The sequence below is a fragment of the Hyaena hyaena genome, unplaced genomic scaffold (genome assembly GCF_003009895.1).
Source record: "Hyaena hyaena isolate Hyena2069 unplaced genomic scaffold, ASM300989v1 scaffold_34, whole genome shotgun sequence".
In the NCBI taxonomy this organism is placed as follows: Eukaryota; Metazoa; Chordata; class Mammalia; order Carnivora; family Hyaenidae; genus Hyaena; species Hyaena hyaena.
In genome coordinates this window covers 4,118,050-4,141,383 of record NW_024080665.1, presented here as the reverse complement: position 1 = coordinate 4,141,383, position 23,334 = coordinate 4,118,050, and the positions used below count along the sequence as shown (strand labels likewise).

At 40.2% G+C, this 23,334-nt stretch overlaps 1 protein-coding gene across 2 annotated transcripts in view; it reads left to right on the top strand.

The window, feature by feature from the left end:
* INTS4 (integrator complex subunit 4) overlaps window positions 1-23,334 on the top strand; it is a 120,257-nt gene that overhangs the window by 79,508 nt on the left and 17,415 nt on the right. For both annotated transcript variants that reach the window (XM_039228713.1, XM_039228714.1), the window contains exons 13-18: window positions 1,243-1,358; window positions 3,950-4,083; window positions 5,577-5,734; window positions 13,965-14,058; window positions 16,848-16,928; window positions 19,556-19,686. In XM_039228713.1, the coding sequence (XP_039084644.1) occupies window positions 1,243-1,358; window positions 3,950-4,083; window positions 5,577-5,734; window positions 13,965-14,058; window positions 16,848-16,928; window positions 19,556-19,686 (714 nt within the window). The remainder of the gene's footprint in view (window positions 1-1,242; window positions 1,359-3,949; window positions 4,084-5,576; window positions 5,735-13,964; window positions 14,059-16,847; window positions 16,929-19,555; window positions 19,687-23,334) is intronic.

Below are 23,334 nucleotides of genomic sequence, written 5' to 3'. Positions count from 1 at the left end.
GGTCAAGTCCCATCTCCTTTGTGAAACCTTCTCTATCGTGGTGATCTCTTCTATCTTTGACAGGTAGAAAGCAGAATATCATTCATTGGTAGTTCATTAACTTGGATTATTTATCATCTTTGCCTTAGCTGGATCATAACCTCCACAAGAATAGAAATAAGGATTTGTATTTCTTTTAAATTCAGCCCACCTTCTAAATCAGAACGTAAAAAAAATAATAAAAATGCGTAACTATCAGTGCATACGTAGTTCTTTATAGTTTATAAAGTGTTTTCTTGTAGTCTTAATAGTTAACTAATAGCTGCTTAATAATAGCTAATTGAGTTCTTACTATGTGACACTTTGCTAAGGACTTCTTATTAATTATCTCATTTAATCCTTATATCAACTGTATGAGGTAATGATTTTTATCCCATTTTGTAGTAGGAAACTTACCATCCAAAGCCACGTAGTTATTAATTTTCATGTTTCAGATCAGTTCTCTTCCGATTCCAAGATATCAGGATATCGGAATGTTTTTGCGTTTCTATAATAGAAAATCTGATTGAAAGTGGCTTAAAGAATAAGGTCTAATTTTTTGGCATGACAAGTCAGAAAATTGGTTTTAGGATTGGTCATTCAGCAGCTTAACAGGGTTAGTACTCTGGTTGATTTCTCTGCCGTTCTCTTGGCTTTCTTCTCATTAGTTGCAAGATAGGCTGCCTCATAAGATAGTATCTTAAGGCAGAAAGGAAAAGGCATGCCTTCTTACGAAGTTCTCTTTTTAGTTGATTAGGAGAACGTTCCTGAGAAGTTCCCAACCAGACTTCCCTTCTTGCTCCTTTGACCAGAAACAGGTTACTTTACTACCTGCAGAGCAGTCACTGGAAAATGGGAGTGGGATTGCCATGATGAGTTGGACCAGTTTGAGTCCTTGGGCTGGGCATACCTTCTCTGAGCACCTACCTGATACCTGAGGAAAGTCAGGGTTTTCTTGGCAAGGTAGATGGGGAAAATGGCTGCCGGTTAAATAACCAGCAATGATTTATGCCATACTAGCCCTTTATTTTTCAAAATAGCAATTCTTTTAGATGAGTTAACCGAGTTCCAGAGTAATTGAATGTCTTATCTGAGGTCATAGAGGTGACAAAAGTAGATGGTTGGGAATTTGCAATTCCGAATCAGGTTTTCTGATTCCAATCCCAGTTCTTCTTAAAGCATTTATTAAGTTGTTAAGGTGGGCTCTCATTTTGTTTGTTTCAGATGCTTGAAGTTTCTGGGAAGCCGGCATCCAACCCTGGTGCTTCCCTTGGTGCCAGAGCTCCTGAGCACTCATCCGTTTTTTGACACAGCTGAACCAGACATGGATGATCCAGCTTGTATCCTCTGTGCTTAGAACAGGCTCTGCTGATGGGTGGGGAGGTGCTGCAGTGTAACTTGGGGTGGGGCGTCCAAGTTTAATTTTTTTCACATCTTTTAGGTAAGAGTATATCCTGAGGGAGCCTGATAGTTATTATTCTTAGCTTTCATTCGTGTTTTCAGAGTAATTCACATTTGCTATTTATTGCTGCTGCTACTGTAATTATTATCATTGTTATTTATTTATTTTTTTTTACCATTTATTGAGCCTCTATTATATTCCACACACCATTTCATGCCTTACACATTTACTACTGATTTTCTAAACATCCGTGGGAAAAGGTATTATTCCCAGTTTACAGATGAGGAGACTGAGGGTTAGAAAGTCTAAATAACTCTCCAAGCAGCGAATGTGGGATTCAAAGCCAGACATCTTTGGTTTTAAAACCTATGAACTTTCCCCTTGTATTACTCCATGTTTAACTTAATCTGCAGCCTGAGGAGGGCATGGGATGAGCGAGGCTGCAGGATTCCTTTGCCTCTGATGCAAGTTCAGTAGGTTTATGATAGCCAGGGGCAGCATGTCATGCAGGTGTTTTCCAGTAATAGGAATACCTTTACATTGGTGCATCCACACTCTCTGAGGGTTCTTTTCCCTCTCTAGTGGATTCTTGGTGAGATTTGGGGGGTATTTATGGAGATAGAGAGCAGCCAAATACTTACTTGCTTTTGTAAGTTGGCTATTATATTCTGTCTTAATTCTGTTTGTTTATTTTAACAGTGTGTCTGGAGACATTTTTAACTATCTGTTTAATTGATGTACTAACCAGTGCCTGACTTTGTGTTACCACTGAGAAAGGTACATCCCAGACCTTACCTCTAAAGATGCAATACTATAGCTGTTTGAAATTCAGCTCATCAGAGAGGCTATGGGCTATGTGTTACTACAAATTACACAGGATGTATTGAAGTGCTCTAAAATCTGAAGGCCCTTTTACATTGAGAAAAAAAAAAACATTAAACTTTTTTGGAAATCTGTTATGTTAAGATATTTTCCTGCATAGTTGGAAGATTGTGTTATTTAGGAAATATGTTTGGCTGTAAGTAAAAGAGATTGCCCTCAAGTGTAGCTTAAACAGGTTATGATATTTACTTTTCTTCAAGGTAAAAGAAATCTGGAAGCACATAGTCTAGTGCTGGTGTAGCAGCTCTACATTATCTTACTGATCCTAGCTGCTTCTGTCTTCTCTTCTGCCATTTTCAGTTGTCCAGCATTGCTGCCAGAGCTTCAGTCAGGTCAGGTTCCAGGTTCTGAGCAGAAAGCTAGAGGATATTCGGAGTACAACGAGTGTTCTGTTAGCAAGGAAGAATGGATATTGGGTAGGCAAATAGCAGGCACTTTTATAGGGATACATACAGAAGATTAGAGACTATGTTTATCTTTTAATTTCCAATTTTCCCTTTGTTATAAAAGTAATATGCAGAGGAAAAAAATCCACAAAGTTGAAAGAAGAAACTTCATCCTTAACCGAAGTCCTATTAGAATAATTGACCATTAGTATTTTGGTGTATTTCTTTCTTCCTTTTTTAAGCCTTGGGGTTGGGATTTTGGTGTTATTTTTTAGATAGTTTATCTCATCATCAAATATCTGATAATAGATGGCTACTATCATATCCTCTATCTCTGTTAGAGCCTGCTTTTTTTCACTTATGTCAAAATGCTTGTGATACAGAAGAATTTATGCATTCTTCATAAAAAAATATTTTTCTTTTATAAGTTCATTTTTGAGAGAGAGAGAGAGAAAGAGAAAGGAAGGGAGGGAGGGAGAGAGGGAGGGAGGGAGGGAGGGAGGAAGGAAGGAAGGAAGGAAGGAAAGAAAGAAAGAGAGAAAGAGAGAAAGAGAGAAAGAGAGAAAGAGAGAAAGAGAGAAAGAGAGAGAGAAAGAGAGAAAGAGAGAAAGAGAGAGAGAAATCTCAAGCAGGCCGAAGCAGGCTCCTGGCTGTTAGCGGGAGCCGGACAAGGAGCCCAAACTCGGGAAGTGTGAGGTCGTGACCTGAGCTGAAATCAAGAGTCAAATGCCTAATAGACTGAGCTACCCAGGTATCCCCATAAATATAATTTTTAATGATTGTGTAATACTCCATCAAGTGGATGAAATACAAGATGTAGAGTCATTCTTCTGCTTGTTTCTGATTATTTGCTATTATATTATTTGCTATTATAAATGATTCTGTACTACGTAATTATTTACTTAGAATAAAATTTGAGATATAGAGTTACTCAACATTCAAAAGGCTTTTACTGTCTAGTGCGAAATTACTATCCAAAGGGATTGTGCCAGAATGTACTTTAGTGGGCTGTGTACCGAAAGTTCCTATTTGTTAGTATTCTCAGCAGCCTCAGGCATTATTTTAAAAAAACCTTTGGTAATTGGGGTGGTAATTGGGGTAATTCGGAGTTGGGTAATGTATCTCTTTGTTTAAATTTGCATTTGTTTGTTAGAAAATTGTCATTTAATTGGACTTTTGGGGGCGGGAAATGGGGACACCGGATTTTGGCAGAGCTCAACCTTTTATATCTCCAGTTTTCCTTAACCCACTCATGCATCAGACATTGCAGTTTTGGTTCTTATTTTTAATGCTGCTAAAACCTGTCCAACAATGCCAGCATTGTTCTCAGATCATACCTTCAGGCACTATGCCTACCTCCGAGACAGCCTTTCTCATCTTGTTCCTGCCTTAAGGGTATGTTGAAAATAGCTTTTGACATTTTTGGGTTTTTGATCTCTGGACCTTTGTGGTTGTCAAATAGCTGAAAGCAGACTATATTTTCTCTGAAAACACATTCGTTCATTCATTCTCTTTCTGAATTGGCTCTCTCCCACTGTTTTGTACTTTTGCTTCTGTACCCCTTTTTAAGAAGATTCATATTCTAAATGTCCCATATTCTAAATGTCTAACTCAAGTGATCATGTTATGTTAGGCAGGAAACAGGCGTCTGGAAGAGTATATTTTAGACCAAGGATTAGATTGTGTAACATTTTAAGAATTACATAAAACTAATTCTCAACAACTTTATTTTTTAATAATAAAACTTTTGGTTTTTTTTAAACCTAGAGTTACAGAAAGAAATTTTTTTTAATTAACCATAATTATAATGGCAAATAATTATTGAATGCTAACCATGCAGGCACTTTTCTGAGCTTTTTTTTGTTTGTTTATGTTTATTTATTATTGAGAGACCGACAGAGACAGAGCATGAGCTGGGGAGGGTCAGTGAGAGGGAGACACACAGAATCTGAAGCTTTCTGCACAGAGCCCGATGCGGGGCTCGAACCCACGGACCATGAGATCATGACCCGAGCCGAAGTCGGACGTCCAACCGACTGAGCCACCCAGGCACCCCATCTGAGCTCTTGATTTGTGTTAATTCATCCCTGTTTAGGTGACTCTAAATGACTTTATTTCAAATAATATATGTATGTGGTTAGAAAATCTGAACAGTCTATAAGTTACAAAATTAAAAGTGAAATCCTTTTTGCTCTCCCCGTCCCTTTCTTGAAGGCTAACTAGCAGTAAGAAAGAACAAGAATTATAATTACCATCATATAAAACATTTTTAAAGCATACTTTATAAATTTATTTGGAAGTAAATCCTCATTTCCCTATGAAGTGAAAGATCAAATGAAGTTTAAAAATAAATGTGACAGGGGCGCCTGGGTGGCTCAGTCGGTTGAGCGTCTGACTTCAGCTCAGGTCATGATCTCGCGGTTCATGGGTTCGAGCCCCGCATCGGGCTCTGTGCTGACAGCTAGCTCAGACTCTGGAGCCTGTTTCAGATTCTTTGTCTCCCTCTCTCTCTGACCCTCCCCTGCTCATGCTGTCTCTCTCTCTCCAAATAAATAAAATATTAAAATAAATAAATGTGACAACAGACTGATTTTTTAGTCCCATTTCTATGGTTAGTCGATTTATTTCAGTTAGCAAGAGAAAATAATACTCTACCATTCTTTTTTTTGCTTCTTGCTGCTTGTGGTTATATTGTGTAGATCCTATTAGTTTTCTTCTTTCCTTTTCTCCCACTGAACCTAAGGAATGAGAGAAAGATTGCTTACAGAATTATCTCCCCTGTTTTTCCTTTCCTGTATTTGACTCACGTTTTTTTTCTTGTTTCTGTGTATTACCAGACACTGAGCCACAGAATTTGATGGTGCTATAACACCACTATGTTTGCTTAGTTACCAGGTAGAAAACTAGTGTCATCGGCTGTTTCGGCCAATATCACACCTCATGAGGACCCTTCCCATCAGTTCCTGCAGCAGAGCCTTGAAAGGGTGTACAGTCTTCAGCACCTGGACCCGCAGGGAGCCCAAGAGCTGCTGGAGCTCACCATCAGGTGAGATGATTCTTCGACAGAGTTAATGCTGTTCTTATGCTCAGCTTAGCTGAGCACTGCAGCCAGTGTTGGCCTACACTCACACATGGTTTTATGATCTGTTTATATTTGCATTCGTTTGGAGTGTGAGCATATTTCAGAGAAAAGCTCTTTGTGTTCATGACCAGATTGATGATCAGCACAAAACTTGAAAGCGTTAAAAAGAAGCTGTTTTTAATTGTCCTTTCCTTGTATATTAGTTAGGATAGGTGACAGAAAATGTAAAGTAGAAGTGATTTAAACAAGAGGAAAGGTTAATTCTTTTTTGTAGGCAAGGCAGAGCTGAGATGGTTATCAGGGTCCTAGGTGCATTTTTTCTCCATCTTCTGGATCAAGTGGGCTCTGTCTAAAGATCCAAACTCTGGACTATCCTCTCTCTGCTCCATGCTGCAGGAAAAAGGAAAGCAGGAGAAGGGCATCATTTCTAACCCCACCCTCTTTTATATATATACTAGAGGGAGGGAGGGGGCACAGGAGCTGGGAAAAAGGATAGACGAGGGGGGAGGGCAGATAGAATCTCAAGCAGGCTCCATGCTCAGTGCAGAGCCTGACACAGAGCTCGATCCCCCAACCCTGGGATCATGACCTGAGCTGAAATCAAGAGTTGGACACTCCACTGACTGAGCCACCCAGGTGCCCCTCCCCACCTCCTTTTAAGGGCACTTCCCCAAAATGGCGTGTTCTAATTTTACTTGGATCCCACTGACCAGAAGTTAAGTCACATGGCCATATGTAGCTGCTAGCAGCTAGGAAATGCAGTCTTTTTTCTGGCTGACCAGTGCTTTGTTAACGTTTGGTGGCTCTCATACTCAGAAGAAGGGGAAGATAACGGGGAACAACCAACAGACTCTGCCAGACCTTATTAGGAGGTCCTGAATGATATGAGATGATATGATATGAGAAGAATTGAAATCCATTTGCCTTTAGCAAAAGCAATATCCATCTGCTTTTGTAAATAAGGTTTGTGGCCAAGTTGAGTAGCACCATAGACCCTGTATGGCCTACAAACGCTAAAATATTTACTCTCTGACCCTTTGTAGAAAAAAGTTTCCTGACCCTGAAGTGATGCCTCTGTCACATTTTGCTTTTTTTCTTCTGCTCTTAACAGAGTGATTAGTTTTAAAGGCCACTATCTGAAGTTGTTGGCCCTGAGCCCAGGAAAATAAGCTCTACTTTCTGACTCATCCCCACCTAAATAAACATTTAGGTTTTGTTCTTGACAGTTTTTATCCTGTTGGCACTAAAACAAGTACAGAATGCGTAAAAGCAAGCTAATTTGTTCATCAGCTGCAGTGCTGGCTGTTAGGTACTCCATAAACACCTGTTGATCTGCCTTGCATGCATGTTCTGGGGTGAGTCCTGCTGGGCTCCAGGCTGGTGGGGTCGCTGTTCTAGTGCCATGCTTAGGCCTGGGCACTGTTTCTAACTTGAGTGCATTCTGAGAAGGTGGCCAGGATGATGAACTCTCCGGAAAGGAATGCAGACGGTATAGTAGTTATTGATGACCCACTCTGTTTTACAAACATTATTGCAGTTAGATATTGTTACCATTTCACAGAGAAGAAATGGAAATTTGGGGAGGTGAAGCAATTTGCTAGGAAGTATCAAAACTGATATTTGAATCTAGTTTTGTTTGGCTTTAAAATTGATGCTTCCTGGGGTGCTTCGGTGGCTCATTTCGTTAAGCGTCCCACTTCAGCTCAGGTCATGGTCTTGCCTTCCAGGTGTTTGAGCCCCATATCAGGCTCTGTGTTTATAGTTCAGAACCTGGCGGGGTGCCTGGGTGGCTTAGTCGGTTGAGCATCCGACTTTCGCTTGGGTCATGATCTCGCGGTTCGTGGGTTCGAGCCCCGTGTCGGGCTCTGTGCTGACTGCCAGCTCAGAGCCTGGGGCCTGTTTCAGTCTGTGACTCCCTCTCTCTCTGACCCTCCCCTGCTCATGCTGTCTCTCTCTCTCTCTCTCTTTCCTAGAAATAAAACATTAAAAAAAAAAAAAAAAAAAAAGAACCTGGAGCCTGCTTCAGATTCTGGGTCTTCCCCCCCTCCTCTCTGCCCCTCTCCTGCTCACACTCTGTCTGTCTCTTTCTCAAAAATAAACATTAAGGGGCACCTGGGTGGCTCATTTGATTAAGTGTCCGACTTCGACTCCGGTCATGATCTTGTGGTTCGTGCATTTGAGGCCTGTATTGTGCTCTTTGCTGACAGCTCAGAGCCTGGAGCCTGCTTTGGATTCTGTGTCTCCCTCTCTCCCTGCCCCCACCCTGCTTATGCTCTGTCTCTCTCATTCTCAAAAATAAACATTAAAAGTTTTTTTTTATTAAAAAACAAAAAAAACCCCACAAAAATTGATGCTTTGTGATATGCAGCAGTGAAGGCAATTCCTATTAGATCAGCCGACCCCTGGGGTTTTGCAGTACTTACATTTTTGGTAGTTGTTGCAAAGTGAAATGTTAGAGTTTCAGACAGAAGTTTCTCTGATCAGGACTCTGATCACTTACTTGTTAGTATTAGTTTGAAACAAACTTCACCATCATACATACCCTATCCCCTTTATTGTAATCCAAGCACCCATTTAATCTAACTGAATCTCACTGATAGAATGTGTGCTGTAGTTCAGTTAGGGCTCTGGGAAATGATTTATTTGTTTCTAGAATTTGTTTTTTTTTTTTTTTTAATGTTTTTATTTATTTCTAGGAGAGAGAGAGAGACAACGTGAGCAGGGGAGGGTCAGAGAGAGAGGGAGTCACAGACTGAAACAGGCTCCAGGCTCTGAGCTGGCAGTCAGCACAGAGCCTGACGCGGGGCTCGAACCCACGAACCGTGAGATCATGACCTAAGCGAAAGTCGGACGCTTAACCGACTAAGCCACCCAGGCGCCCCTGTTTCTAGAATTTGATGTAACTCCTTTGTCTTCACCATTGTGCCTTGGGTGTTGTATAGGAGCTCAATAAATACTTGTTGAAAACTGTAGTTGTGATTGCTTAACAAGGAATGAAGATTTTATTTTTGAAGCTTTTTTATTTTTGAGACAGAGTGGGGTAGGGGCAGAGGAGAGAGGGAGACACAAAATCCCAAGCAGGCTTCGCACCATCAGCAGTGAACCTGACACAGGGCTCGAACCCACAGACCGTGAGGTCATGATCTGAACTGAAAGTCAGAGTTGGAGGTTTAACCAGCTGAGCCACCCAGGTTCCCCAGGAATGAAGACTTGTAAGATTGTTATAGATGGCATTTCCTTCTAGCCATATCTTATCTCCAGATTTATGGATTTGATGTTTGGTAAGGCTCTGCTGTTCTTGATCATAACAAGAGCTGTCTGTCAAGTGCCTGCTATGTACCCACTCTTTTAAATGCTTTATGAATTGAATTTGAAAACAATCTAAGAAAAGTACCCCATTTTTGGAATGAGTGAGGGAGATGGGGTTCATTCGTTACACTGTTTTTGAGTATCCATCATATGCTAAGGCTGAAGGGGCACAGAAGTAAACAAAATAGTCTCTGCTGCAAGGGATCTTACAGCCTGGTTGGGGAACTAGGTAATATGCAATGCAATAATGTGTTCTCCATGTGCATTATGGGGAGTTCAGGGTTCTCTCAGATAACAGAAGGGAGGGACCTAACCCTTCCCTGGATGGCTAAGCAGTTACCTGAAGAATGAATGGTTCATCAAGTGAAGAAGGGAGAAGATTCTGCAGGACAGACAGTAGCAAATTCCTGCACTAGAACATAGGTCTTTCTAGCCCTTTCATCTGGTCACGCTGCTCTGTTTCTGGTTTACAGTTTGTAGGACATAAAAGCACCTAGGATAATCAGATTTAAAATCCAAAGGAATTGGTTGAAGCCTTAGTTTTTATCATTTCCTAGGTTCATGATCTTGGGCCTCAACACCGTCATCTGTAATTTGAGGGTACTACGTAACTGCTCATAGGACTGTTGTGAAGATGACATCATGATCTGTGCAAAGTATTTTGAGAATAGCAGTTACAGAGATAATAGTCATTTATGAAATGTTTTAAAATTTAAATTGTGGGGGCGCCTGGGTGGCTCAGTCAGTTGAGCGTCTGACTTCGGCTCAGGTCATGATCTCGCGGTTCCTGAGTTCAAGCCCCGCATTGGGCTCTTGTGCTGACAGCTCAGAGCCTGGAGCTTGCTTCAGATTCTGTGTCTCCTTTTTTCTCTGCCCTTCCCCTGCTCATGCTCTGTGTCTCTCTCTCAAAAATAAATGAACATTAAAAAATTAAAAAAAGATTTTTCAATTGTGGGTCTTCTGACACAGTAGACAAGTTCTTGATATTTTGTAAGTAAATCCAGTCCAAACTTTATAAATGCTACTTAGTGGCAGCATGTGGACTAACTTGCTAGTGTTCCTGGGAGGGGCACATTTGCCTTCCCAAATCACATTCATAGAAGTGTGACTTAATATGCATCTGATTTCAGGGACACCTGGGTGGTGCAGTGGGTTGGGTGTCTGACTTCAGCTCAGGAAGTCAGGTTCTGTGCTGATAGCTCAGAGCCTGGAGCCTGTTTCAGATTCTGTGTCTCCCTTGCTCTCTGCCCCTCTCCCACTCATGTACTGTCTCTGTCTCAAAAATAAACAAACTATTTAAAAAATATGCATCTGGTTTCAAATCCATTTTGGTGTCATCTGCATTTGATGTAGTTCATAAATAAATGAAAGACTTTAGTGTGGCTGGGTGGCTTAGTCATTTAAGTATCTGACTTAGGCTCATGTCATGATCTCACGGTTTGTGAGTTCAAGCCCCACATTGGACTGTCTGCTGTCCGCACAGAGCCCATTTCAGATACTCTGTCCCGCCCCCCGCCGCCCCTTCCCTGCTCTCTCTCAAAAATAAACATTAAAAGAAGACTTTAATATTAAATAAATGAAATATTATATGGTTTATTTAAAAAAAAGATTTGTGGAGTTCAGACAGACCTGAGTTCAAGGCCTGTTTTTGCTGATTAGTCTTGTAACCTTGGGCACACCACTTAAACTCTGACCTTCCCTTTCACTCTCAGTGAAATAGGCTTAATTGCAATTTGCGTTGTCAGGATTAAATGGGCTCAAGTAAGGAAACACCTAGCACACCTAGTATAGTGCACATAGAAGGTGCTCTTTGTGCCTGACTCATTAAAGAGTTCGTAGTTTTCTAATGGATGTTTAAACTTCCTGAGGATTGTGGGCATAGGTAGTTACCGAGAGGAAGCAGTAGGATAGGGGCCTTTTGTCCAGGGTGAGCACGTTCCTTTTTTTGCTCGTACAGTAGTTTGGATTTCCCATGGCTGGTTGGGTTACATCTTGTTCTGTGCAACTGAGAGCAGTTGCAGCAGTGCAGGGGCTATAGAAAAGCTTAACACCTGGCAGCCGTCAGCTAATGTCTAGTCAGCTGGTCAGTGTTCTCTATAATTGTTAACAGAAGGCAGACTCTTCCTGGAGAGGAAACATTTCAGAAATACAGCGATTCAGGGCTGTCTTTGCAAGAGAGACCTCAGAGATGTGAAAGAGAGGGACCAGCTGGCCACCCCAGTAGCATTTCACAGGTGTGAGTAGCTAGTACAGGGTCTTGCCTTTTATTGTGCTGGATTCCGACACCTGAGCAGACTCCAGGAACCACTCTAGCTGCCAAAATTCACAAGAGATAATCTATAAGCCACTGGCCCTAATTTCTTGAGTCACTTTGGGAAGAATTCATTCTGTGTCCTTTTCTGGGGTATCTCCTTCCTGATATCAAGGTCTGTAGGAGGCAGCATTAGCTATTAAAAAGTTGCATGAGGGGCACCTAGGTGGCTCAGTTGGTTAAGCATCTGTCTTCCGCTCAGGTCATGACCTCGCAGTTCGTGAGTTCCAGACCTGCATCAGGCTCTCTGCTGTCAGTGCAGAGCCCATTTCTGATTCTCTGTCTCCCTTTCTCTTTGCCCCTCCCCTGTTCTCTCTCTTTCTCAAAAATAAATAAACATTAAAATAAATAAACATTTTGTTAAGTTGCATGAGATTAGTGGGAGGGGCTTACTCTAATGGATAGTTTTGTACAGGCTGTTGTCAAACTTTATATGAACTTTAAATTGTGAAACTTTATGCCAACCCTACCCCTCATCTTTCCTTGTGACCCAAATCTTCAGGTTTTCCACAGCCATCATTTCTATATGAAATTTTGATGTTGCCATTAAAAAATACGATAGCTTTCCATGAATGCTTTCTGAGATGGATTATTAGGTCACACACACACACACACCCACACACACCTCTCCCTCCCTCCCCAGCAAAAAGAAGAAAAGAAAAGAAAAACAGTGTTTTTTTTGTAGATGTACTGTGTATCCCCAGAAGAATGTGAAAGAGACTGCCAGTGGTGGTTGCCTCTGAGAAGGGTGTAGTGGTGAGAGCGCGTTGGGATGGGAAGGTGCACTAACTCAATTTCATGTCCTGTAGTCTCTTTTGAATTCTGTGCTTTATTGGTTTAATTCTATAGCTTGGTATGTATTGTCTATTCAACAGATTAGAAATCTGAAATCCCTAATTCCAGGCCCCACACATCTGTTTGTGTTTTCTTGTCCACAGGCAGCTCTGTTTTATATTTTTGTTATCATTTTGTCTATACCTGCATCCAGCTAGGATACTTGTAATTTCAGGTATCTGATGCTCATTTCAAACAGGCTTACAGTGGCTTTTTATTTCCTCATACAAATAGAAAATCAGAGGCAGTCCTAAGTATGGTATGGTCAGGCAGTTCATTTATATCACTTATGTCATTGAGGACCCAGTTCTTTTGCCTCTTTGGATTTTTCTTGTCCTCAGCATTTGCTTTATCCCAAGGCTTTTTTCTTTCAGAGTTACAGTATGGCTGCCAGTGGCAGAATCAGGACTATTAAGTGCTCTTGTTCAGTCTAGTGCATCAGAGATAGAGATAGACAGACAGAGACACTATCAGACCTGCACCAAGCATGGAATATATGTCCTTCCATTAGGAATGACAAGGCCAACTTCAGTCACATAACAAGGGAGATGACATATACTAATTGGCTTAGTTCAATCAGAATCTGCCTGGAACTGGGTTTGAGGACACCTGCCCTTGAACAAACTCAGAGTTCAGTTAGTGAGGAAGAAATACAGAATGGCCAAATGGGTAGGGAGCCAACAAAGTCTACTACAGTATCTTAAAAAAAATTTTTTTTTTTTTCCTGATGACACAAAAAAAATACTCATCGGGGCGCCTGGGTGGCTTAGTCGGTTAAGTGTCCGACTTTCGCTTAGGTCATGATCTCGCGGTTCGTGGGTTTGAGCCCCGCGTCGGGCCCTGTGCTGACTGCCAGCTCGGAGCCTGGAGCCTGTTTCAGTCTGTGACTCCCTCTCTCTCTGACCCTCCCTTGCTCACGCTGTCTCTCTCTCTCCTAGAAATAAATAAAACATTAAAAAAAAATATTAAAAAAAAATACTCATCTATTATATAGAAAATAAAGCACAGTTGGGAGAAGGCACTAAAAACCACCCTAATACCTCTATCCAGAAAACCACTTTGCTGTACTTTTCTTCTACACATAGTTTTTACATAGTTGAGATCATATACCTTACTACCGTTTTATCTTTTGATAATTGTAGAATATTCCACTGTAATAGTCTGTACAAGAGTGAATGTTGTGGGGTATAAAGCATTTCATTTCATTCTTTAAAGCATTTTTTAAATTTAAATTTTATTTAACATACTGTGCAGTATTGGTTTCAGCAGTAGACTTCTATGATTCATCACTTACATGCAACACCCAGTGCTTGTTTCTGTTGGATATTCCCCAAAGAATTATTTCTCAGCATAAAGCTATTGATCAAAATATTTGTATATTTTGTATAATATGTATAACTTTTATAACATAGTACAGTGTTGCTTTCCAAAAGAATTGTATTTGCTTAAACTGCTATCAAAGCATGAGTGAGCCAGTTTCATTATAACCCTCTAGCATTGGGTTCTGTCATTGTGGGACACCTTGCTGGCCCACAAGTAGAGTGCATGATTCTTGATTTCGGGATTGTGAGTTCGAGCCCCATGATGGGTGTAAAGATTACTTAAAAAAAATAAAGACTGAAAAAAAATTGTGACCAATTTATTTACTAGGTATAAAATGGTAAAGTGCTTTTGATGTGATCTTTATATCAATGTCATTGTCCCTATCCAATGTGTGGCTTGGGGTTTTATTTACTACAGGGATCTGCAAAGACTTGGAGAACTTCAATCTGAATTAGCAGGAGTCGCTGACTTCTCTGCTACCTATCTTCGGTGTCAACTTCTTCTCATCAAGGTGGGTTTGGATCCATTATGTTTGTGATTGTGCTTATAATGTGCATAAAGTGCATAAGAATGCACTTTAATGGATTCAGCAGTTCTTTAGGCTGTTAATGGAAAAATGTACAGTCTTACGCAGCCGCTTAGCAGTGGAGAAATTATTTGTCAGTGTAATTATATTTGTCTCTAATTAAAGAATTGTTAGCTCCTGTGGGAATTTAAATTTTTTTAATTTGGAAGTATTCTTTTATCATTTTATAATTAGAATAGATTGGATAATCATTGTCATTAGAATCATATGGATTTTAAATTGTTTTTATAATTTGATTAGCATAGAACTTTTATATTATTTTATTAAAATGCCAGTTTTACTTTGTCCAAGTGTTACTAGTCAAAAGGTTGATTTCATTGCTTTTTTTTTTAAATGTTTTTATTTATTTCTAGGAGAGAGAGACAGCGTGAGCAGGGGAGGGTCAGAGAGAGAGGGAGTCACAGACTGAAACAGGCTCCAGGCTCTGAGCTGGCAGTCAGCACAGAGCCCGACGCGGGGCTCGAACCCACGAACCGCGAGATCATGACCTAAGCGAAAGTCGGACGCTTAACCGACTAAGCCACCCAGGCGCCCCTGATTTCATTGCTTTTAAAATGACCACCTTGCTGGCATTCCATATTAGGTAGTTAGAGTTTTTATATACACACGCAAAGTTGGTAACCAACTTTGCTCTAAATTTAGGTTTAGGATTTAGGGGACTCCTTCTCACTTGATAAGCTTTTATCTTTGCTTTATCCAAGCATCTTCAGTTAGTTAGTCTTTAAAGTGATTATTATATTTTTTAAAGTGTTTTTTTTTTTTAAAGTTTATTTTAAGAGAGAAAGAGAATGAGTGGGGGAGGGGCAGAGAGAATCTCAAGCAGACTTAGCACTGGAAGCAAGAGCCTGATGTAGGGCTTGAACTCGGGAATGTGAGATCATGACCTGAGCAGAAATTAAGAATTGGAGACTCAACCAACTGAGCCAACTAGGCGCTCCTGAAGTGATTATGATATTTGAGTAAAGTCAGAATAAATGGAGTAGTTAAGAAATTATTTCTCACTATAAGATATGTGAGCTTAGGGCTTTGCAGGTATGTGTATATATGTGGAGGTTGGTATGTACACTGAAATGGGCTGGGATTTAAACAGCTCTTGTTTGGCTAGATAGATTCTTTCAAATGCATATAATGTGTATACCTGTGTAACCACCACCACAGTCAAGATATAGAGCGTTTCCAGTATCCCCAAAAGTTCCTCTGTGCCACTTTGCAAAGTTTTTGTTTTGTTTTGTTTTTTATCTTTTCCAAGCGTCTGTGTAACAGGGCTAATAATAATTCTGCTTAGATAAGGACTGGTAACAAGCAAGATGTGTAAGAGCCCTGTGCTTAATGTTTGATACATAGTGAATGCCATGTCATTGTTGGCCTTCCTTCTTTCTTGACTTCTTATTTTCTCTATAAGGTATACAAGCAGGTCTTTATTTATTTATTTATTTATTTATTTTTTAAACGTTTTTATTTCTTTCTAGGAGAGAGAGAGAGACAGCGTGAGCAGGGGAGGGTCAGAGAGATAGGGAGTCACAGACTGAAACAGGCTCCAGGCTCTGAGCTGGCAGTCAGCACAGAGCCCGACGCGGGGCTCGAACCCACGAACCGCGAGATCATGACCTAAGCGAAAGTCGGATGCTTAACCGACTAAGCCACCCAGGCGCCCCACAAGCAGGTCTTTAAAAAGAATCTTTCTACAGTAGAAAAAGAAAAGAGAATATTCTTGCAAAGAACATAGAATTATGTTGTTCACTCTGTGTCATGGAGTGGCGGGGTAGGTGAGGGGTAAAGGCTTAGAACCAAAGGCAGGCAAGTGTTTGATAACAGGGTAAAAGGTAAGTAAATTATGGCGCATCTACTCAACAGTACATTCTGTAGCCAGTAATGATCTTTATGAAGAATTACATACCATGACATTTAAATACTGACTTTATAGTGAAATTATAATAAATATACTAAGTTAAATAAGTTATATTGTTAAAATTAATTTTACCCGTTTCTTTTTACTTTTAAAAATGTGGCTGCTTGACAACATAAAATTATATATATGGTTTGTGTTATACTTCTATTGGAAATTTTCAGTCTAGGTTTTCTATAAAGCCATTAAAAGATGTCTGTAATGAGAAGGACTATAAAAATGGGGTCTACAGCAGAGTTTTATCAGCTAATTGAGAGATGAGGCCGTTCTGATGAGAGGAGAGAGTTGGAAGGTAAAATTATGGCTCTTAGTGCTAGTTTTGAACATAGATGGAGCGAGAGGGAGGAATCTAGGAAAGCTTCTTGATTTCTAGTTTGGGTATGTCAGTAAGGTGATAGAGCTGTTCAAAAGATAGGGCAAAATAAAAGAGCCACAGTCAAGCAAGAAGGGTCGAGGCAGCCAGGGTAGTATAGTGAGTGGCTCTGGGAACAAGGAGGCGCGAGAACCCTGGAAGCTGGCTTGCTTGCACACTTTGGTGAGACCTGGATGGCTCCTGCTCTTTGCCTGCAAGCACTGGTCTGATCTGGATGTAGGGCTTTTGAGCCAGGAATTGGATTGAATGGGGAGGAGCTCAAACCCTTGGTTTCTTCTTTCTTTATAGTAGGCAGGGCTTATTAGCTTAAAGGAGTAAGTTTGAGAGGAAGTTCTAATGTGTAGACTTCCGAAGTAAAACAAACACATAAGCCTCAAATGACATGCCAGTCTTTTTGATCTCTTTGTTCGTTTCTCTCCTGATTTGTCTGTGTAGGCCTTGCAAGAAAAGCTTTGGAATGTGGCCGCCCCTTTGTATTTGAAGCAGAGTGATTTGGCCTCAGCAGCAGCAAAACAGGTAAACTATTGGAACTTTCTTCTCAGATGGATCTCTATCCAAGAATTGTGTTGTCTGAGTTGGAGTCAGAGGCTTTTACGTGGCCTCTGTTGTGGCCTTCCCAGTTCCAGCTTGTGACAGAAGTTAGTGATATGAGAAGTAGCATAATTAGGGGACACAGCACTGGCTTGCCTGCTTCCTTTCTTCCTCCCTCCCTCCCTTCCTCCCTTTGTTCTGTCCCACCTTCCTAGGGCAGGGGAGAGAAAAAGGGAGACAGAAAATCCCAGGCAGGCTTCATACTGTCAGCACAGAGCCTGACTCGGGGTTCAGTCTCATGAACTGAGATTATGACCTGAGTCAAGATCAAGAACTGGATGCTTAATTAACTGACTGAGCCACCCACGTGCCCTTTAACTGGATGATTTCTAAGATGCTTTAGTGTTCTAAAAATATATTATTATCAGTTTGTATTTTAGATAGACTAAAATCCAGTAAATGCTGTCGTGAATCTTTCATCTGAAAATGTAGCTGAACTCATTTTGTGGTTGTTTGTGTTTTTAGCCTGTACCATGTCTTGAATGTTAAAAGGTCCTTATATTCTCCTCAGTTCATTAAGTAGCTTTTAATTATATTTGCCTTGAGTTTATTTCTTTGTAGCTTTGAGCAATTTCCCTTCATTCACTGGGATTTAGTGAACTCTTCTGGGTCATGTCTTCCAGGTTGGGAGTCCGTATATGACCGTGTCATTATGACCCAGTAGCAAGCTAAAGATGGTGACTGTGATTGTTAAAGTACAGTTCACTAAGTGATTTCAAGTCTATTTTAATTAATTAATACTCACAGTAATCCCATTACGTATGAATAAATATTAAGTCCATTTTATAGGTGAAATAGTTAAGGATCAGCAAGATTAAATTCATAGAGCTATAGGTAGTTGAATTAGGGAATTGAGTCCCTATCTTCTGATAGCCATAGTGTTTTCTTTCCACTGTTCTACTTGATCTCTCATCTGACCTAGACTCCCTCTCAGCCCTGCTGTGTGGCTTATTGTCAGGGAGTAGAACCTAATGACTAGAACTCCAGAACGGCAAGGATAGGACCAGGGAGCAGCAGTCTGGAAGAAAGAGAGAGGAATCCCCATTGTTAGGTGCTGGATACTATACTAAGTGCTTTCCATACTCCATTTTATCCTTTAAATTTTATGACTTTGGTACTGTTTCTTCCCTGTTTACAGATAGTGAAACTGAAGCACTTATATAATTAATTTGTCTTACTGCCAGTTGTGGGAGAGCCTGGAGTCCTTTCTCTGACTCCAAAGCCCTCAAAGGAAGGCAAGCACAGATTTGAGAGAGAAATATCATTGGATGGGAGCAGGTGATTTGGATAGAACAGAGCAAGAGCTTAATGCACTGGGCTTGAGCTGAGGTTGTAGTCATTGTTTTCTGTACTTGTTCTCTCTCCAGACTCCCTTCAACAGACCAGGCCCATAGAACAGTCTGTTTGGATGCCTACTACATGGCTAATGGTTCCTGATGCTAAATCCTTGAGGACTTTTCCTGGGGTTGGGTGTCCATACACAGTGTTTATTCACTTGTTCCCACGGTTTATTCATTTGTACCCACGGGTTTAGGGGTAACAAACAGTGCTTTACAGTTATATCAGTGATTAAATATTTTTACATCATCAACTAAGATGACTTTGTTAGCAGATGAAAGTCCTTTTTTTTTTTTTTAATGTTTTTTTATGTTAGAGAGGGAGAGAGAGAGAGTGCGAACGAGCACAGGAGCGAGGCAGAGAGAGAGGGAGAACAGAGTCTAAAGCTGGCTCTAGGCTCTGAGGCATTAGTACAGAGCCCGACACGGAGCTCGAACTCACGAGCCATGAGATCATGACCTGAGCCAAAGTCAGATGCTTAACTGACAAGCCACCCAGACGCCCTGAAAGTCTTTTTTTTCTTCTTTAAAGTTTTATATTTAATAAATAAATGTTAAAATAAATTTTAAAAATAAAAAAATAAATGTTAAAAAGTTTTTTAAAAATAAATGTTTAAAAAACTTAAAAAAAAAAGTTTTATTTTTATTTGAGAGAGAGAACAGGCAAGGGAGGGACACAGAGAGAGGGAGACAGAAACCCAAGCAGGCTCCACACTGCCAGCACAGAGCCCTGCGTGGGGGTAGAACTCTCATACCATGAGATCATGACCTCAGCTGAAGTCAAGAGTCAGATGCTTAACCAACTGAGCCACCCAGGCGTCCCCCAGAAAGTCTTTTTTTTAACTGACAAAACAACTTACTCTCTTTTCATAAGACATACGATAGTAATTTCTTAAAACACATCTTAATTTTTATAAAGTTACCTAATTTCTCTCACCATAGGCACTTCAGTATCTCAGTTCATATTAAAACTCAGTTCAGAGGTGCCTGGGTAGCTCAATTGGTTAAGCATCTGACTCTTGATCTCAGGTCAGGTCTCTATCTCAGGGTCGTGAGTTTGAGCCCTGCGTTGGTCTCTGTGTTAGGCATAGAGTCTACTTAAAAAAAAAAACAAAAAACAAAACAAAAACTCAGTTCAGAGTTCACCTAGAATTCTGTGCTGGTCTCGAGACTATTATGATGCTTTTACTGATCGTTAATTACCTTTCCTTATAGATCATGGAAGAGACCTACAAAATGGAGTTCATGTACAGTGGTGTGGAGAACAAACAGGTGGTGATTATCCATCACATGAGGCTGCAGGCGAAAGCCTTGCAACTTATAGTAACAGCACGGACTACTCGAGGGTAAGATGTAAGGCTGGCCAGAAGTGGGGTGCGGTCCTTTCAAAGACACTTCCAAATGCATTCAGAGATCTCACCAAGGTTAATGAGAAGTGAAAAGATACTTAGAAAAGATTAGCTAAGGGGTATGAAAACTGTTCATTTTCTCAGATATTCCAAGTAATATCTTTGGATCAAATTAGATCTCTGGAAGACCCTTCCAGTGGCTCTCTGCTGCCTACAGCACACCGTAAGACTTCATCAGCCAACGAGGACACTCTCTATGGTCTTTGCTAGATTGCTTTAAGAATTAGTGCCAGGAACCATTTTTTCTCTTCTGAAAGGACTAGTGAGCTCTTCTAGGCAGTAAAGACAAATTCAGAGAATGTGCAGTGCAGTGAGACTAACTTTTTCAAACCCAGACCTCTCCACTTCCTGGTTGTTTGGTTATGGATGGGTTTTTTTTAAGCCTCTCTGTGGCTTGTTTCCCTGCCTGTAAAAAGAGAATGATGACAGCATCTGTATCATGGGGTTTTTATAAAGAATAAATGGGGGCACCTGGGTGCCTCAGTTGGTTAAGCGTCTGACTTCAGCTCAGGTCATCATCTCACGGTTCATGGGTTCGAGCCCTGCGTCGGGTTCTGTGCTGTCAGCTCAGAGCCTGGAGCCTGTTTCAGATTCTGTATCTCCCTTTCTCTCTGACCCTTCCCTGCTCACACACTCTCTCTCTCTCTCTCTCTCTCAGAAATAAATAAAACATTAAAAAGTTTTTAAAAATGGGATAATACATGTAGAAGTACTTTAACATAGTACTTGGTACATACTAAGAGCTCACTATCAGACTTTCTAATAGAAAGTTGGTTCTAAAATGCACATTTAAAAATTTAACTTCTCTGAAATTTTGATTTCATATCTTTTTGATTTTACCCTATTTTGATTGAAAGCATTTTTTTGTTGTTCATTTCTTGTTGTTTCATAAAATAAAGGTGCATCTTAAGAATGATGGCATTGTAGATTTGATACAGTGCAGTAGCTTGTTCCCAGATGGAGGACACATGTGATGCTCAGTCAGGCGATTGTGTCAGTCTAAATGTGGCGTAGAGAAGGAAACAGGAGTGTTGAAGTAAGCACTGAAATATACCAGGTCAGAAAGAACATTCTGAATGGTATTTATTTCTTCACTTATTTTGATCTAGTGACCCAATAAGATCAGGTAGTGATTTAATCTTAGAGATAGCCATACATCCATTTAACAAATGTTTAATTCCTACTATTTGCCAGTCACAGCTGAGCAAAGACAGGTGCTTGTGTTGGCATCTACACTTTTTTTTTTTAATTTTTTTTTTTAAGGTTTTTTTTTTAATTTATTTCTAGAGAGAGAGAGAGCGTGAGCAGGGGAGGGTCAGAGAGAGAGGGAGTCACAGACTGAAACAGGCTCCAGGCTCCGAGCTGGCTGTCAACACAGAGCCCGACGTGGGGCTCAAACACACGAACCACAAGATCATGACCAGAGCTAAAGTCGGCCACCCAATCAACTGAGCCACCCAGGCACCCCTGCACTTTTTAATTTAATAAAATAGATATCTTCCTTAGTTTATGTATGATTACTAAAAAAATTTTTTTTTAATTTAAATATTGCAAATTAAGTGAAGGTTCCCTGGTAATCTACCCCTTCTAAAACAACTGTCAACAGACTTCCCCAGCCAGATAAACAGATCTACATTATAAATGTGTGCATATTAATATAAATGGAATCATAATATACTTTGTGTTTTGTTTCCTTTTAGTTTTATCCAACAGTATTTCTGTTTTTTGTTTTTTAATATAATTTATTGTCGAGTTGGCTAATATACGGTGTATACAGGGTGCTCTTGGTTTGGGGGTAGATTCCTGTGATTCATCACTTACATATAACACCTTTACTCATCCCAGCAAGTGCCCTCTTCAATGCCCATCACCCATTTTCCCCTCTCTCCACCATCAGCCTTCAGTTTGTTTTCTGTACTTAAGAGCCTCTTATGGTTTGCCTCACTGTCAGTTTGAAACTATTTTTTCCCAGTATTGTATTTTTCCATGTCCTTATACAGAGACTCCAATATATTTGATCTTTACTTGTGTTGTACTATTTTATATTTTCTTGTGCATTCCTGCTTCTTTTCTTTCTTTCTTTCTTGGCTTTTGCTGGATTGGTTGTTTTCTTTGTTTCTTTGTTTCTTCCAAGGCTTTGAAAGTTCTGATTGTGCTTCTAGTAGCTGTGCTGCTGAAGCGAGCATGAGTTCTGAGAAGTGAGAGGCAGCGTAAGATCGTGGTTAAGAGGGCTCTGGTTCCTTGTTGCTTAGACTCAGATCTTGACTCCCGCCATTTGCAAACTTAGGAATCTTGGACAAGCTACTGAAGACCTCTGTGCCTCGGTTCAATCCCTGTAAGTTAAACTAGGATAATAATAGTATCTACCTCTCCTTAATACGGTTATTGTAAGGATTATCGAATTATTATATATAAAGCTCGTAAAATACTGTCTGACTCATTCAGACTAAACACTTGATAAATGTTAGCTTATATTAGTTGTATAAATAGTATTTTTACTTATATTTTTAATAAACATTCAACTTATCAGTACACAAAATTAAATAGACTTTACAATCATCTTTATCAAAATCACCTCAGATGAAGATGAAAGTTCTAATGTATTTTTATTTGATTGTCTAATACTGTCAGTTTGGAATTTAGTTTCAGCTTATTATGTTTTTATAATGTATCTCTTAATTTAAGAATTCTTAAAGTATGCATTAATCTTTATAAGTACTTTTTCAAAATAAGTTAGCTCCAAATTGTTCTCCTATTTTTTGTGTGTGTGCCACAGCTGCTTTTTAAAATTACTTGTTCTTTTAAGAATTTTTTTTCTAATTTTTTTTTTTTTTAATTTATTTCTAGGAGAGAGAGAGAGACAGCGTGAGCAGGGGAGGGTCAGAGAGAGAGGGAGTCACAGACTGAAACAGGCTCCAGGCTCTGAGCTGGCAGTCAGCACAGAGCCCGACGCGGGGCTCGAACCCACGAACCGTGAGATCATGACCTAAGCGAAAGTCGGACGCTTAACTGACTAAGCCACCCAGGCGCCCCAAGAATTTTTTTTTTCTAATGTTTATTAATTTTTGAGAGAGAGAGCGAGCTAGTGAGCACAAGTAGGGGAGCGGGCAGGGAGGGAGGGAGACAGAGAATCCTCAGCAGGCTCCAGGCTCTGAGCTGTAAGCACAGAGCCCAGTGTGGGGCTCGAACTCATGAACCACGAGATCATGATCTGAACTGGTCAGACGCTTAACTGACTGAGCCACCCAGGCACCCCTAAAATTCCTTGTTCTAAATTCACTATTTGATAGGAGCACATTCTCTAGTAGTTGTTTTTCTGAATAAATATATAATTGGTACACTCATTGAGACCCTGCATGTCTGAAACTGCCTGTCTTTTGCTCGTATGCATAACTGGAATTCTTTCCGAATTCTGTAAATATGGCTGAGTTACTGTTCAGTATTTAGTGTAACAGGATATCCAGTGTCAGCCTGGCTCTCTTTCTTTTGTTTCCTTATTTTTCTTGGTTCTCTTCTCTTCTCTTCTCTTCTCTTCTCTTCTCTTCTCTTCTCTTCTCTTCTCTTCTCTTCTCTTCTCTTCTTTTT